The sequence below is a fragment of the Pseudophryne corroboree genome, chromosome 2, assembly GCF_028390025.1.
Source record: "Pseudophryne corroboree isolate aPseCor3 chromosome 2, aPseCor3.hap2, whole genome shotgun sequence".
Taxonomy (NCBI): domain Eukaryota; kingdom Metazoa; phylum Chordata; class Amphibia; order Anura; family Myobatrachidae; genus Pseudophryne; species Pseudophryne corroboree.
The window spans coordinates 831,710,113-831,727,004 of record NC_086445.1 but is presented as its reverse complement, the minus strand read 5'-3'; the positions used below and the strand labels follow the sequence as shown (position 1 = coordinate 831,727,004).

General features: G+C 42.1%; 1 protein-coding gene across 1 annotated transcript in view; it reads left to right on the top strand.

The window, feature by feature from the left end:
- RS1 (retinoschisin 1) overlaps positions 1-16,453 on the top strand; it is a 112,543-nt gene extending 96,090 nt beyond the window's left edge. Inside the window, exons 4-7 of the mRNA XM_063957359.1 lie at positions 5,946-6,033; positions 11,049-11,190; positions 13,399-13,594; positions 14,023-16,453. Of these exons, the coding sequence (XP_063813429.1) occupies positions 5,946-6,033; positions 11,049-11,190; positions 13,399-13,594; positions 14,023-14,175 (579 nt within the window). The 3' untranslated portion in view covers positions 14,176-16,453. The remainder of the gene's footprint in view (positions 1-5,945; positions 6,034-11,048; positions 11,191-13,398; positions 13,595-14,022) is intronic.
- The last annotated feature ends 439 nt before the right edge of the window (positions 16,454-16,892 follow it).

The following is a 16,892-nucleotide window of genomic DNA, read 5'->3' as shown; positions in this document are numbered from 1 at the left end:
TCCCAATAGTTGGGACATTTATTTCTCTAAACCCACTAGGTATTTTTTTTATCTTTGTGGTAATCGGTCAATGTCACCCCATGAAGAAAATAATCTACTTCCTTCTTCTTAAGTTTTAAATATATCTAAAAAAAATGTATCCACTGGTTCACCACCAGCAGTCTCACTGAAGGTGTCTTTGAAATATAAGCTTTCTGCTTCTGAATCACTGAAACTTAATATTTCACCTATGGGGAGCTGTAGATTAAGAAAACCACTCCCATCCATGGGATTATTACTTAGTCTTTTGTGGTGCCATAAGCCATCACCACTGTGTAGAAAATGTACACGTATTAGCTACTGCAAAAATCCCACAATGTAATATGTCACAAGCTGTGCAACAAAGGAACACATAGCTTTTTATAGGAGCAAAAATTTGCACTTGTCTATCAGGATGAGAATACTTCTTTGAGAACCCTGTATCCACAATATATCAACACAAATTATACAGTCCCAAATACCATAGAGGGTGTACAAATAGGCAAAACTCTTCAAAATCACACGTACTGTGTTAATTCATGGGAAGTCAAAGTAACACAATATCAAAGTCCAGCATTGTAGAATGCGCAATGAGGATTTACAGAGGACTATTGCACATTATTGCACATTAACGCAAAAAGAAACAGAGCTGTCACCCTGCGGGTATATCTTTAGATAAGATCTTTAGACAAACATGTATGGATTATCAATCCCATCAATCTTTGATCCAATGTGGTTACAAGGATAAAGGAGCACTGGTGTTGAGAGTGCATAGAAGGCAGACATAAACGAGCGTAGATGCCATGCAGTCACAGATTTACATGAGACAGATACATCCAAGCAATGTTGCCGGCACTCAAACACTTCAAATAACTACTTGCCCTGGTGCCCTCCTGGGTCAGATGATCCCCATATATGCAGTGTGTGAAGGGCGGCACTCAAAGGACTTCAAACAAGAGAATAATTGTATAGCCCAATTTAAAAATACCTGGACTTTTTCCTATAGCCTCTGATAGCAATGGAACCGTCATTTCTAAAGGATTCGAACATGTTTCTTAATAAAATCCTCAGTTTGGAGCATTTACCACAAAATTTGCTATTATGCACCATAGATGTTGTGTCTTTGTACACAAGTATACCCCAAAGGGAGGGGTTGGAGAGTGTAAAAACCTTTATTGAAAATTCAGCAGAATATAAGGGCCCAAATGTAGAGTTCTTCATTGAGTTGCTGGAAAAAATGTTAGTTGACAACTTCTTATTCGATGACAAATTTTTTGTGCAGAAGGGGGGTTGTGCCATGGGGTCCCATGTGGCCCCCTCATTTGCAAACATTTTCATGTTTCAAGTAGAGAAGGAAGTGTTTTTTGATAACCCTGATTTTGTTTCACACACACGTCTTTTTTGTCGCTATATAGATTACATTTTTGTAGCTTGGTCAGGAACTAAGGAACAGTTCGAAGCAGCCACGAATGAGATAAATCAAATGCACCAGTCCATTAAATTAACATACAATTGTAGCTTGGAAGAAATTAGCTTTCTGGATGTGTTGGTCAAGTGTAATGGTAACAAGTTTACCACCCAAGTTTATCATAAACCCACGAACTCCAATACCATACTGCACACTCACAGTCATCATCCGATTTCCCTGAAAAAGGGACTTCCATACTCACAATTTCTCTGTATACGTAGAATTACTGGTGACAATCATTGTGCTGAAGTAGAAATCGACAGCATGTGTGTTCAATTTCTGGAGAGTGGATATTGCCTTAAGGACCTGGAGAGTGCAAAGAAAAAAGTAATGAAATGTCCCCGTGCACAACTTACAGCTACCAGAACTAGAGAAAACACTAAGACCATGCCATTTATCACCAATTATAACACTATAAATTGGAGGGTTCTGCGCACTGAGTGTCTTTATTCCACAGCTAGCCGGGGTGTGCTGCTCATTCTGATGGGTGTTCCAACCCACCTATACGTTAATGGAAATGCTTAGTGAATATACCACAGTGGAACTGCGCTCAACCCCTAAAGTGTGTGTATTTTACTAATGAATAAGTAGAATGCACATCTGATGCAATGTATAGATAATGTATATACAGACCCAAATTGGAGTTTGCACTTGGATATAGGAGTCACAGAAATAACAATATGATGCAAATCAATTATTGTGAGCCACTGTATTTATTGTATACTGGCCAATCTAAAGGTGTGCGGTAACTGCCCAGAAAGGGCGATTAAGTCTCTTATAAAGTTCATGCAGGTTATATTCAGACTGCAGCGTCCCGCACATCTGCTGTTCATAAGTCTTTAGGAAAAAATAATAATATCAAATGCTGGTGTTGGTAAAAAATCTTTAAATCTTTAAAACCTTCACGGTGCCCTGAGCTTATGGTTGTGGCATAAGTGGGGTAAAAAGGGATCTCCGGACTGGTTTCCCCTCTCTGCCCCTGCTGCCCGTGGTGCGTCCTTGTTCAGACGCCCCCTGGGTGCAGGTCGGTCAGAGAGGTGGACCTGTCTAACGGTGGGAAAGGGAATCAGATGCCGCTCTGCAGAGCGGCCAGCTGCCCCTCTCCCACCGCTTACAGAGAACTCACCTGTCGCCCGCTCCTGCCGCATGCTGCACTCCGTCACCGGCTTCCTCCGCTGTATGGTATCCTAGCAGCGCTGCTGACTTCCGGGTTGGTCCAGTCACGTGACCGGGTATTTTTGCCGTGGAAAGAGTCTTTCTGATGAAATCTGTAGTGATTCTTTCTTTGTAGTTACTCCTACAACGGAGCGCAGCGTGCGGCAGGAGCGGGCAACAGGTGAGTTCTCTGTAAGCGGTGGGAGAGGGGCAGCTGGCCGCTCAGCAGAGCGGCAACTGATTCCTTTCCCCACCGTTAGACAGGTCCACCTCTCTGACCGACCTGCACCCAGGGGGCGTCTGAACAAGGACGCACCACGGGCAGCAGGGGCAGAGAGGGGAAACCAGTCCGGAGATACCTTTTTACCCAACTTATGCCACCACCGTAAGCTCAGGGCACCGTGAAGGTTTTAAAGATTTAAAGATTTTTTACCAACACCAGCATTTGATATTATTATTTTTTCCTAAAGACTTATGAACAGCAGATGTGCGGGACGCTGCAGTCTGAATATAACCTGCATGAACTTTATAAGAGACTTAATCGCCCTTTCTGGGCAGTTACCGCACACCTTTAGATTGGCCAGTATACAATAAATACAGTGGCTCACAATAATTGATTTGCATCATATTGTTATTTCTGTGACTCCTATATCCAAGTGCAAACTCCAATTTGGGTCTGTATATACATTATCTATACATTGCATCTGATGTGCATTCTACTTGTTCATTAGTTAAATACACACACTTTAGGGGTTGAGCGCAGTTCCACTATGGTATATCCACTAAGCATTTCCATCACTAATTATAATACTTCTAGCAACATTGTTAGTACCAACGACGAAGAAATTGTGGCCCATTATAAACACAGATCAGCAAATCCCCTCTTTATAAAGGTCAAAAACGATGATGTGCTATAAGAGGTGGAGGAACTTGAAAGATTGGTTGGTGCATAATGACATTGGTGGCAATCCCTCAACAACTGAACAACACTTTCTACGAATGAAACCAGGTTGTTATAGGTGCACAGGCTGCACCACGTGCAGTTATCTGGAGACTGGGAATTATGTCGTGCATCCACGTTCTGGCAAGAGATTGCCTATTCGTCACATATTGTCCTGCATGAGTAAATACGTGGTGTATTACATAAAATCCCTGTGCAGCCTTCTCTATGTTAGCAAAACTGTGTGCACCTTTCGTGAACGTATGACCCAGCATCGTTCTGCTATCAGGAAAGCCTTGCAAGGTCAGGACATTGATCAACCTGTGGCTCACCACATTAGAGAGAAGAAACACTCCTTAGCAGTATTATCTTATAAGATAATTGACCATGTTCCAGCTGGCAAACGAGGTGGTGATCGAGATAAGAAACTGCTGCAGACAGAGTCATGTTGGATACATACGTTGAACTCTCTGTCTCTCCTGGGATTCAATGAAACTTTATCTCTATCATGTTTTCTAGAGTAATTGAGCGGTAGTACATTTCCTCTCTGAGACTTTTCTCTCTTTTTCTCTTTCTTCTTTTCGTGTCTTTTTGTCCCCCATCATTGATGTTCGACAGAGTGGAACAACAATATTTCTCACAGGGCGGATTTGATTCGGAATCACAGTATAATCTGAATCATATCAGTGACAGCTGCCTGTCTATTAAATTAGATTATTCTACTAGTAAGTAAATATCATGTTTTTCCAGTTGACGACACTGGTACAGTATCTATCCATCAACCATGCATTAATATGAAGAATTATTTTTGTATAACACAGTTTTTGTTTGATCTTTTCCTATTTTTATTTATTTCTTCACTCATTATTTATTTATTTTATTTTTTGCCTTATGTCTTGGTTTTCACTGTTTTTCTGCTTTCATTAGCTTTTATAACACATGGTCTTTTTCACAAGCATGTTTTGTTGGTTATGGGATCTATTTTTGTGTTTTTTTGTTTCATTTCACTTGATCAGCGATTGTGCATTGAATCTTAGTGCCTCTGAAACCAAACAGTTTTATTGCTAAAGTACAACACTGGTCATGTACAGATGCACCTTAGGTGCTTGGTTGTTGTTATGTATACTGATCTGCAGATATATCCATGGACGGATCGGGCAGTGTGCTGTGCATACACACTGCCCGATCCATTGGGGTCTGACATCATGAACTGGGCGGGTGTGTACACACGCCCGCCCAGTTCAGCTGTCAATCACCGTCGGCTGCTGCAGCATGTGTACGATGCGCCAATATATCGGTAGATATGAAAGGGGGGTAGAGGAACTTGTTGGGCACTGAAAAGGAAGTGGGCTGCCTTGGATGCACCTAGGGGTTTTCCTAATTACCCCAAAATGACATATATGGTACAAGAAAAATGGTGTAGCCTGGGCGCCCTCTTTCCGTGGCTTATACCAACTCAATGGAATTGAAGAACAATTATTTAAAATCAGGTGAATGCAAATCACCTTTCAAATGACAGTGTCAAAATAGCAAATGTTTAAAATCAAAATAAAGATTTAATATAATAACATACGCACAAAAGACAATAAAATCGTAACAAAACAAGAGCGTACCAAATAGGTAGCCCAGGAGCCGCAGGTGGTATAACGTGGCAGGGTGGTCCGGACTTCACCCTGCTCTGGCTCCCAAGCTTACCAACGATAGTCCTGGTACCAATACGCCAGTGTCCAGTTTCCAACGCGTTTCGAGATGTATAATCTCTTCCTCAGGGCTTGGTCAACCTATTTTGACACTGTCATTTGAAAGGTGATTTGCATTCACCTGATTTTAAATAATTGTTCTTCAATTCTATTGAGTTAGTATAAGCCACGGAAAGAGGGCGCCCAGGCTACACCATTTTTCTTGTACCATATCGGTAGATATATTGGCCGTCAGCTGTGCTGCAGGGCCGACGCAATATGTCTGTGAACGACAGAGTTCACAGATTTATCGCTCGTATACACTGTCCGACGGACCAGCGATATATCGGCCGATATATATCGGACAGTGTGTACGGGCCATGAGTAAATAAACCCCTAAGTATCCAACTCACCACGGGTTGAGGAGGTGGATACTTATTTACCAAGGGAATTCAGTATTGTTCCAGTGCTGGGAGAGCTGCTCCGAAAAGCAGCTGTCCCTGCAATCCTGACACTGCTAGAGGTAGCAGTAATACTTAAATAAAAACATTAAAAAACAAGGAATACTTATATTAAATACTACCCACTTTAATCAATGGAGACATTATTCAATGCTTACAATACCTTTGGACACTTTCCAAAAATGATTAATGCTAAATAAATTTCCTATGCTTGTTTTCCACAGTGTCTTAGTAAATCCTGCAAGTGTGACTGCCAGGGAGGATCCGGATCAATATTATCTTCAAGAATGACTGTATTGGATTGTATGCCAGGTAATGTTTGCGTTTTAAAAATTAGTTTATTTTTCAAAATAGAAGAATTTTGCATGTATAGGGATAAATGTAATAACCTGTGAATTGCAAGCAAAACCAGGTTGGTATTTCCTTTTAAGTGATTGCTACTTTAAAACATCAGGCAGACTCACTGGGGAACCCGCCAATGCCAGCAGTTTGCAGGCTATTACATTTGCCACATAGACCTTAATCGTATTTTCAAAAATGAATTGGTATCTTGTGATTTCATTCATCTGAGTGTGTCAGGCCAGCGGTTCTTGTACACGGTCGCATGCTACTGGCTGAAAAGAGCACTTATGTAAAATGTGCCTCTATAACTCAATTTTTACCTTTTCTAGGCTGCCAAATCTAATTTCTGTTTTCCTGTCCAGACACAAATCCCAGCTATTGGCGTGGAGAAGTGCTGTAGGAGTTGTTCATGTAGCATAAAAGCATTCTCTTTCTAAAAGGAACTCAGACTACACTTAGGGGGACATGTACTAAGTAAGCAGTGATAAACGTGGAGAAGTGAGCCAGTGGAGAAGTTGCCCATGGCAACCAATCAGCATTGACATAACATTTCTAATTTGCATACTATACAATTGTATGGAGCAGCTGATTGATTGCCATGGTAAATTTCTCCATGGGCTCACTTCTCCACTTTTATCACTGCTTAGTACATGTCCCCCTTAACCCCCAATAGGCAGCAAAGAGTCTGGTCCTCCATCAATAAATCTTGCTGTGGTCAGACTGGTGTTGTACTTCACATTTTTTGGAGCTGCCAGTTGTACAGCACCTCTGGCGTCTTGATCACACAAGTGACTGGAATGGTGTCAACCCTTAATCCAGAAATTGTCCATCTACAGTTGTAGCCACTGATAGGTACAATGGGGCTAATTCAGCATGAGTTGTAGTTTTGTGAAAAATAGCAAAACTACAACTCCTTCCACTAGCATGCGGGGGGCCGCCCAGCACAAGTCAAGGCCACCCCGCATGCCGGGTCCTTCCCCCACCCCGCTAAAATGCAACTGCTTTGCTAAACAGCGAAGCGCTCTCATCTTTAGGGCAGCCAAAACTAGGCGCTGACCCCTCAGGGAATTCAATTATTGTGATATACTGCAGCTTCAAAACTGGAGATCACTGAATCTCCACACAACCATAGGAAGAAGAAATATATTCAAAAATATTGAAGCGCTGTCGTATTAGAAAATATTTATTAAAATATTATTTATTTACATATATAAACACATATAAAAACATACATACACATGGTCGGTGTTCAATTACAATTCATTATTGATCATTAAAAACAAACACCTAAAATAAAAGGCAAAACAGCAATGATCATACAATTAAATTTGGACACTAATGGTATGAATCCTCCTAATTTTACATATGCAGTCAATTCTTTGTGTTATTTGTCGCAGTTTATTTATAACAATTTAGATTAGAGTTTTAGGAATAGCGTGTCCAATTGTTTAGTACTGATCAGCATGTGATATTAGTAATTCAATTAGTTCTAGTCAAAGTAGGCAGATGGTTAAGGGGGTACACACGGAGACTAGTCGGAGAGATCCATGCTTAAAATCTAAGCAATCTGACTAGATTGCTTACATTTTAAACACAGATCTCTTGTGTGTATGCCCCACAGCGATAGCGATGCACGGCCCCGCATGTCGCTATCGCCGGTGCTAGATTGGCCTGCATGCAGGCACAATCTAGCACATCACTGTGCTGAGCAGGGGGAGAGATATGTGCTGAGCGGTCACTGATAGATCATCTCCGGGAAAATAAGAACGTGTGTACTTGCCTTTAGTTGTTAGAGTGCATCCATTCAATTTATCCATATAACATCCACTAGGAAATTGAAAGCGCAGTCATTTGTTATCTTCCCAATGGGAATAAGTATCGGCATCAGCTCTATTTAAACTGTGACCCTCAGTTTTCTACCAGATGTTAATACACCATTGGACCTCCATAATGGGTTAGGTGATTCTCACCAATGCGTCTGCCCGCTGTGTCACTGATCTATTAACCTGGATGTTCCACAGAGAGCTCCACTGCACAAATTATAACTGGATCCGCATGTATATCCTCACTCAATGCGTTTCTTTGCCATTCACCTCGGCGTCTTCCTCAGGATGAAGGTCAAGGGCTAACAGACCGGGGTGACACAGAAGGGGTAGACCGTGAGTGTGGACAAGAAGGTCGTTTCCAGATCTTTTGGTAAATTTCTCTTCAGTTCATCAACTTGGGCTGGTTTTATTGACCACCTTGCCACTATAAGGAATCATGCTGCTATCACTTAACATTTTATTCTTATCCACTACTGGGTGGTCTAACAGTTTAATTCTCTTCCACACAATCTATGACATTTGTCAAAAGTAAATCAATAAACATTATCCTGCACTGCTTAGTGCCTCTGAAGGAAGTCATGTTCTTACGCAGATTTCTGCCACTTCATATTTATTCTGTCCTCTTACAGTTCTACCCTCTCACTCTCTAAATAGTCCTTTTTAATGCTTTCATTTCCTTCCATTTCTCCAATTCCAATTGATTCTCTGCCCCCTCACCTCCCCTTCACCTCCTTTCTCTTTGCACTGTAATTTTCCAAAAACATCACCTCCAAAATCGATTCCATATGTCACAAGATGTTCTCACCTCACCCAGTAACCTCTCAACTCACCCTGTACATCTTATCTGCCAACTCCGCCCTTCCATCTCCTTCTCTCTGCCCATCCCACTCTTATCCTCTTTGAACAATCCTACGCACAGCTCTATCTCAGCTGACCCTCTTTGCAAATTGCTACACTGTTTTTTTATTCTCCTATAGAATCAAGTTCTGCTGCAGAGAAAAAAAAAGCAGAAATCTGGTGGAGAGAGGTATAAGGCACCAGGAAAGCAATGGGTTAGACTGGAGTAGAAGATGCAGGCAGTGAGAAGCAGATGTAGGACTGTATAATCTTCAACCAGCTAGAAAATAAGAGTGACTCAAGAGGCACAAGTCAAGAGGAACCATATATACAACAAGACAAACGCCTCAATTTAAAGTACTTAGCATTACTAATAGGGATCACTAGAAGACTGGAGACACCAGGAATCCAGGAAACAGCTTAAACAAAGAAAGATGAAAATCTGACCCACAAAGAAAAAATAGGCAAGTTTATAGATCCCACCTAAGTGGAGAAGCATTGCTATTGGTTAAGCCAACACGACCAGAGCTTATAAATGAGCTTTCCAGCACTATTGATGGGCCATTGATGGTTTCATGCATCATTCAACATTCTTGTTTGTGCTGCACACAGGCAATGGGACAGTCAGTAAAGGGGAATGGTTAAGGCTAAATTCTACCAGACTAAAGGACTGCTGACTTCACAACCACATGACCTGCAATTTGCTCCTCCCCCTACCATTGCGGGTCACATGATTGCAATGTCAGAGGTCCTTTAGCCCACTTGGATCTAGCATCTACCAAAGGGGGCTTGGTGGCACTTTCGGAGGCGGGTCTAAACTCCATCGTGCTCTATGTCAGCTAAAAAAAATAAATGCTGTGCCCATGCCACCGTAAGCAGAGAACCATCCAATCTCCACCATTGGTGGGAAAACCATTGACCATCAATAACTATCCCTACTGCATGGTGCTCAATCCAAGATGGTGGCCAGCATGTCCCACTCTGCTGGAGACACAGCCCCTGAGCATGGCCGAAACTAGGGGGGGAAGGGGGGGGGGGTTGGCGGCGGTGCGCGCTAAGGAGGCATGTGCCCCGGGTGCAGAATATGAAAGGGTGCAGAGATGGGTACTCTACCTCCCCTCCTTCATCTCAGCCCTAAGGGGATACCCTCTCCTCAGCACCACCAATGAAACTCCCACCTCCCTGACAACTAGAACACTAATGAATGGGGCAGAGGTGGTGACCAAGGACTCTCCAGCTGCCCCCTTTCATTTCCCAAATGCTGGTCCATGGCCACTCACTCCTGTGCCTGTGTAAGCAATGTCTACCCCCAGGCCTGTTCCCCAGTACCCTACCCTCACACAGCTCCACCAGGGGAAGACAGGGCCCTAAGTGTCTACCTACTGCGTGGTTCCAGAATCCTTGCTGCAGGTCCCTGCTCCCCAGTACCACCAATGTGGAGTCCTGGGAAACCAACCCTCCCGGCAACTAGAACACTTATGAATGGGCCTCCCCCTTCCTTCACTGAAGCTCAACCAGAGGAGGACAGGGCGAGAGGAAGCAGCAGCAGCCGATAATTACTCTGGGCACTGAGTTGAGGTCTCTATACGCCAGGACAGCTGCTTCCTCCCAAAGTGTGGTCCTAGTTCCAACTTGCATGCAGGGCATTGTAGTCCTACAGCAGTTGGCCAGTTGGAGTCCTTTCCCCAGTGTGTGTGATACAGTGATTGCATGGCTTATATCAGGTATATAACACCAGCCAGTCCTAGGGACTCCTCTCTGCAGTCAGGATAACCCACATTCTGTGTCCTCCCTCCTCAGAAAGTTGGTACTAGTTCCTGACTGGCATACTGGGCTTTGTAGTTCTACAGCAGTTGGCCAGTCAGAGTCCCCCACAATACTGTATGTGCATGTATGTGCATGTTAGTTTTCTTGTGTTCCTTCCTATCCATTTTTCTAGGGAATGTGTGCTGGATGCTGCCTTGCCCTGGGTGCTAAAATCCTAGTTTTGGCCCTGCCCTGAGAGAGACCCTTTTTACACACTAGACTCAGTAAGGTGAATAGTGGTCTGGTGTGTGACGCACTGGTGGCAACAGAAAAACACAATTACAACCCAAACAGTGAATTAAGGAATGTATTATGGACTGGAATGTGTTAGGTGTGCTTTTTATTCCATGACTGCTTTCTAGTTCCAGGACAGCCAAGGATATGCTCATTAATTTAGATATGAAGTATGCTCTCACATTTAACCATGTTCAATCCTTAAATGATATAATCTTTACATCTCCTCTTCCAGATACAGTACATTTGGCATTTCATACTGATAAATTACTTGTTTTTCAGAATGTCCATATCATAAACCAATGGGATTTGAATCTGGTGCTGTCACTGCAGACCAAATTACTTGTTCAAACCAAGATCAGTACACAGGATGGTATTCTTCCTGGACGCCAAACAAAGCACGGCTCAACTGCCAGGGATTTGGGTAAGAAAGTGCATTTAATGGTATGTTGTGAATAAAGGGGCCAATTCAGTAAGGAATGGATAGCAAATTCTGCTAATCAGCAGAATTTGCTATCCTTTTGCACGCATGCTGGGGGCCGCCCAGCGCTGGGCAAGGCCGCCCAGCATGCTGACCGGCGCCTCCCCACCCCTGCTACAAGCAGAAATTGCGATTGCCTCGCAATTTCTGCTTGTCAGCAGAAACGAAGGTTTGCGGCCACAGGAGTCCCAGCGTCATCCTACCTGTCGCGGAAGCTGCGTGTGACGTCACGCAGCCGCCGCGATCGCACCCCCGACACGCCCCCGTTTGTGCCGCACAGCCCACCGTTTGGGTTGCCCTGCCCCCGCAACTCTCCGTTTCCTCCCTGAAAACGGAGTGTTGCCACCCCCCTCCTGCCCCGCGACTACCTCTGCCTGGTTGACAGGCAGAGGCGACGCATTTTCTGCGCCACCTCCGCAGAAAATGCGGACGCATGCACAGTAGGGCCCGCTGTGCATGCGCCTACGGCACCCCCACAAAAATTCTGGTTTGCGATCCGACCTGAATTAGCCCCATAGGGCCTTTCAGATCTAATCGCAGGAGCAATTTTGTTAGCTAATGGGCAAAACCATGTGCACTGCAGGAAAGGGGGGCAGATATAACATGTGCAGAGAGAGTTAGATTTGGGTGGGGTGTGTTCAAACTGAAATATAAATTGAAGTGTAAAAATAAAGCAGCCAGTATTTACCCTGCACAGAAACAAAATAACCCACCCAAATCTAACTCTCTCTGTACATGTTATATCTACCCCACCTGCAGTGCACATGGTTTTGCCCATTAGCAACAAATTTGCTGCTGCAATCAGATCTGCATTACCCCCCAAGTGAAATAGATATGTACTAGTACACATATCTAGTGAGATGGTAAGTTATAGTCAGCTGTGGAGCCTGAGAGTTTGGAAATTGTACAAATAAAGCTGATATGATGTTTGATTGACTAGTAAGAATGCAATCAAGTCACAAGGTATCTGATATCACAAATATGTGTCACATTGTGCTACTGGAATCTGTACAGTAGTCTAAACCTAACAAAAGAGGCATTGGACACATTCGTGTTTTAAACATCAGGAAGGAAAGATGCACATAATTAGAAGCATGTGTTATATATATTTGAGGCATAAAATTGAGTATATTTGCAGCTTATGATATCAGAGACGTGGCTGGACAATGTTAACGTTAAATGCCAAACTCACATTAGCATATTTGTACTCAATACAATAATGTAATAAAGTGTCATAGAAACAAGCAGTAAAATTAACTCGCATTTTACATACAAAAGATAATTAATACAAGCACTTCCACATCTGCTGCTCACTCATTGAAAAATTTAATGCAGCAACAAAAATGAAAATGACAAGTAATGCAAATAGATGGCCATAACTTGATTTAATATAGCTTCAATGCTAATGTTTTAAATACGATCTGCTGGAAGGTTAATATGCAATCAATACGCAATCAACATCTGTTAGTTCCCAGCACCCAAAGGATACTGTACGTATCAATAGACAGAACGGGGAACGCGTCCACATCTAATTGTGTCACAATTACGTGATCATGCCTTGTGCTTTAATACTGCAAGCTGGCCCTGTTCCAGCTCTCTAGGCCACAGGTTCTCAAACTCGGTCCTCAGGACCCCACACAGTGCATGTTTTGCAGGTAACCCAGCAGGTGCACAGGTGTATTAATTACTCACTGACACATTTTAAAAGGTCCACAGATGGAGCTAATTATTTCACTTGCGATTCTGTGAGGAAACCTGCAAAACATGCACTGTGTGGGGTCCCGAGGACCGAGTTTGAGAACCTGTGCTCTAGGCTTTAGGAAATAGACATGATCAGTATGGAGATGCGGAGATTAGCAGATCAGATTTTTTAGAGATTACGGGAGTTCATTTAGTAAATTTAAAAAAGGCCTTTCTCCTGCATTTTAGCTGGAGAAAGCCTAAATATAGAGAAACTTGAGAAATATTTGTTTCTGCATCCCCCATAGGTTTCAATGGGGGCTGCGCAGAAATGCTATTTATATAGCTGAGAGAAGCGCCTTTATATTATTACATACCATGAAAAAAATGAAAATTTAAGTTAAAAATGCCACCTCACATATTGCATATGTGCTAATCAGTTGAATGTTCTGCTCTCTCTTTTAAATAAAGCTGTGCGTGGCTATCCAAATTCCAAGACAACGGTCAGTGGCTTCAGATAGACCTGAAGGAATTGAAAGTGATTTCTGGCATTATGACCCAGGGGAGATGTGACACGGATGAGTGGATGACAAAGTACAGCGTACAGTACAGAGTGGATGAAACTTTAAATTGGGTTTACTACAAAGATCAAACTGGAAACAATCGGGTTAGTAATAAACTGTATTATTATTTTTACTGCAAAGAATACTCATTAATGTTATATCAAAGTATTGTGCTATGAAAAAATAATAGTACCACAGGGGAAATCAGGGTCAGTGAGATATAGGGAGCACCTTTAAGGTCGTCCAGGTTATTAAATCATGCAAAATATATATTAGAATTATAATTCATACAGACTAAACTATAATGCTCACACATAGCATCCGACTGGAAGAAGATAATTCTTTGCAAGACGTAAGTTTCTGCAAGCAACCCAGCAAACAGTACACCTCAGTATGTATTATTTCTCAATGAAGCCATGTTACAGCTTTAAATGCATCTTTTCTACTGATGACTGAGACCATGTTTGCTGGGGGGGGGTTCTTCTTTTCTACTGTATCAACCAGATGACCTTTCCATAACTTTTTCCACTAGGTTTTTTATGGGAATTCAGATCGGTCATCTACGGTCCAGAACTTCCTGCGACCTCCAATCATATCTCGTTACATCAGGATTATCCCGCTGGGCTGGCATGTCCGCATAGCTATAAGAATGGAGCTCTTAGAGTGTCTGAGCAAATGTGCTTAAATCGCTAATATCATTTGTATAAGTAAGCAAGAGCAGTGAATTTCATCTAATAAAAGATTAAGATTATTCAATGATCCCTACAATATTGACCTCAATATAAATATAAGGATTTTAGTAAAGCATGTGGAAAGAGTGATGCTGATTGCATACATTTGTTCTAAACTTTAACGGTTAAGTAAGAACATGATGTACTAATAACACAGTCCTGCAGCCAGTCAGATATTAACTTTTATTACTCGAACTGCACTTGACTGGTGTATAACTGTTTGCTATTTGTAGATCCTTGCACTTTTTTTATTGTGACAATAGTTTATTGTGAGACTACCAAAAACCCAAATAATAACATAAGTGATATATGGAGCACGACTGTGGTGGGGGATGGGCAGTAAACATACTAGCTTTGGTAACTAGTAAAGGACCATGATAATCCCAATTAATAATTTTAGCAAGGAATGAAAACTCTACAGCAGTGGTTCACAAACTTTCTTGAATCAAGGTGACCTATACTATCAGCACTGTTTCACAGCACCCCTAGGTTAAAAGTTCATTATTGATATATTTGGGGGGGGGGGGGGAAATTAAGTAAATTGTGCCTGCCTGTCATCATTAGGTTCTGTTATAAAACATGTGGACAATCTGAAGCGCAACTGTACACCACCATATGATTGGCAGTCGCTAGCATTGGTTTTGCCTATCACTCTGACCATAAATAATTTGATTCAATCCTGGACCACCAACCCAAGGCACCCCTGCAAGAGCGTCACAGAACCCCAGGGTGCCGAGGCACACTGTTTGAGAACCACTGCTCTAGAGTGTGTAGGCATGCTGCATGCATATCCCAGCCTGGGCAGAAAGCACATTAGTGTGGGGTTTGTACACACAAACATTGTACTTTGTCCTGACCTTTAATAAAACATTAGAAAAACATTAGAAGGAACCTTTAAAAGCCTCCATGTAGCATAGTTTACTGTGTATCATGTACTCAATGAGCATTCCCATAAAACTGCTGTATATTAATATTTTTCCATTTCTATTAAATTCAAATTGAATTAAATACGCTTAAAGCTGAAAGGTGGCCTCCGGCAGCTGAACAGCAGTGACATAAAATAATAGAGACAGAGGGTAAGACTGGTGACTTTCTATGGCCAGGACAAAAATGCCAGACATCTACTCATTCATACACTCCCTTGCCCAAGGGCTGGGCTATAAGATTGTCACCAATCTGCAGAAGGACTCATTGAAGTGCAGTTGAAGAGAACTTCTTAGCAACCACCAAGAACCTTGATTCTCCATTGTTACCACAGCATTAATTTTAGGCATTCGCCTAATTTTAAAAATAGGCTGTTTGGTCAAGTGTATAATACTATTAATAATTTCAATAGTTTCAGAGCCAAAACCTTAGATAATGTTTATTACCGCAGTGGAAAGCTGGGAAATGGGTCCATAAGGCCTGCACAGAATAGGGAACTTATAGTATTTGCTTTTGTGAGTACAATAAGACCTTCTTCTTGCATAGAAAATCTAGGGTCAAATAGGGTCTGAGATGTTCAGGGATACAAATGTGGAGGTTAGATGGGTTACGTTTAATTTGCCGGCTGTCAGGATCCCGGTGGTCAGCATACCTACGCCGGAATACCGCCAGCCGGCAATGCTGCCAGCTGGAATAATGGTGCTACAGGACTATTCCCAACCATGAGTGTCCATGACACCTATAGAGTGGAAATAGATCCTGTGGCGAGCGCAGGGGACTCTTTGCGCTCGACCCGCTACCGGCATACTGGTGGCCGGGATGCCGCTGTTGGTATATTGACAGCCAGCATCCCGGCCGCCGGTAAATCATACTGAATCCAGTTAGACTTTAGCGCCATACAGAACCATTTGGGTCATCTATGTTTCTGTGCAGGAGAAAAAGAACATAATTTATAACTTTCTTTGTACATGACTAGAAGCAATAACATGTTACATGTTTTTATAATGATCAATACAATTAGGGAATAAAGACAATATATAGAAAATCATCCACTCATTATCAGTAAATCAGCCCAGGCTAAGATAAGGCCCACGACTCTAGAGCAGACTATTTAGTAATGGGAAGAAAGGGCCATGCGGAAATTTTTTTTTTTTTTAATTCTCATGAATATTTGATAAGCCAACAAAATGTTTTCCTCCATTATGTAGGCACATTAATAAGCAGTTTATAGTTTCCTACGATAATATTTAGACTATATTACATTTACTTGTAAACAGCCTTTTTATCCCGAATGCGCAAGGAAATAAATGTGGTGCTTAGTGCAACTGTTTCAAGTATTTGATATAATAAAGTTGAAGTTTATGGATCTCCTGCTCTGAATCTATTAAGTCTGGTGGAATGGAACATATCTTTGCATCATGTTTTACTATGAGAATCCTCATAACAGTGTTCATGCTCTAGGCTGTTTCACATCCGTCCTTGTACAGATTTAGCAAATACCAGGTCTATAGGCCCTTTTCATAACTTCATGAAGAATTTACAATACAGTACAATCATTTAAAAAAAAAATTATTTCTCTAATTTTCCCTGAAATGAACGACCCCGCTATTTGTCTTCATCTTATAACATAGAGGGCCCTGCGGCTGTGCAATACCATATAAATAAAATGCAAATACAGCAGGAGGCATCTGTAGGAGATAGACGCCTCCTGCATGCATCTGCTGTCATAGTTACATAGTTGTTGAGG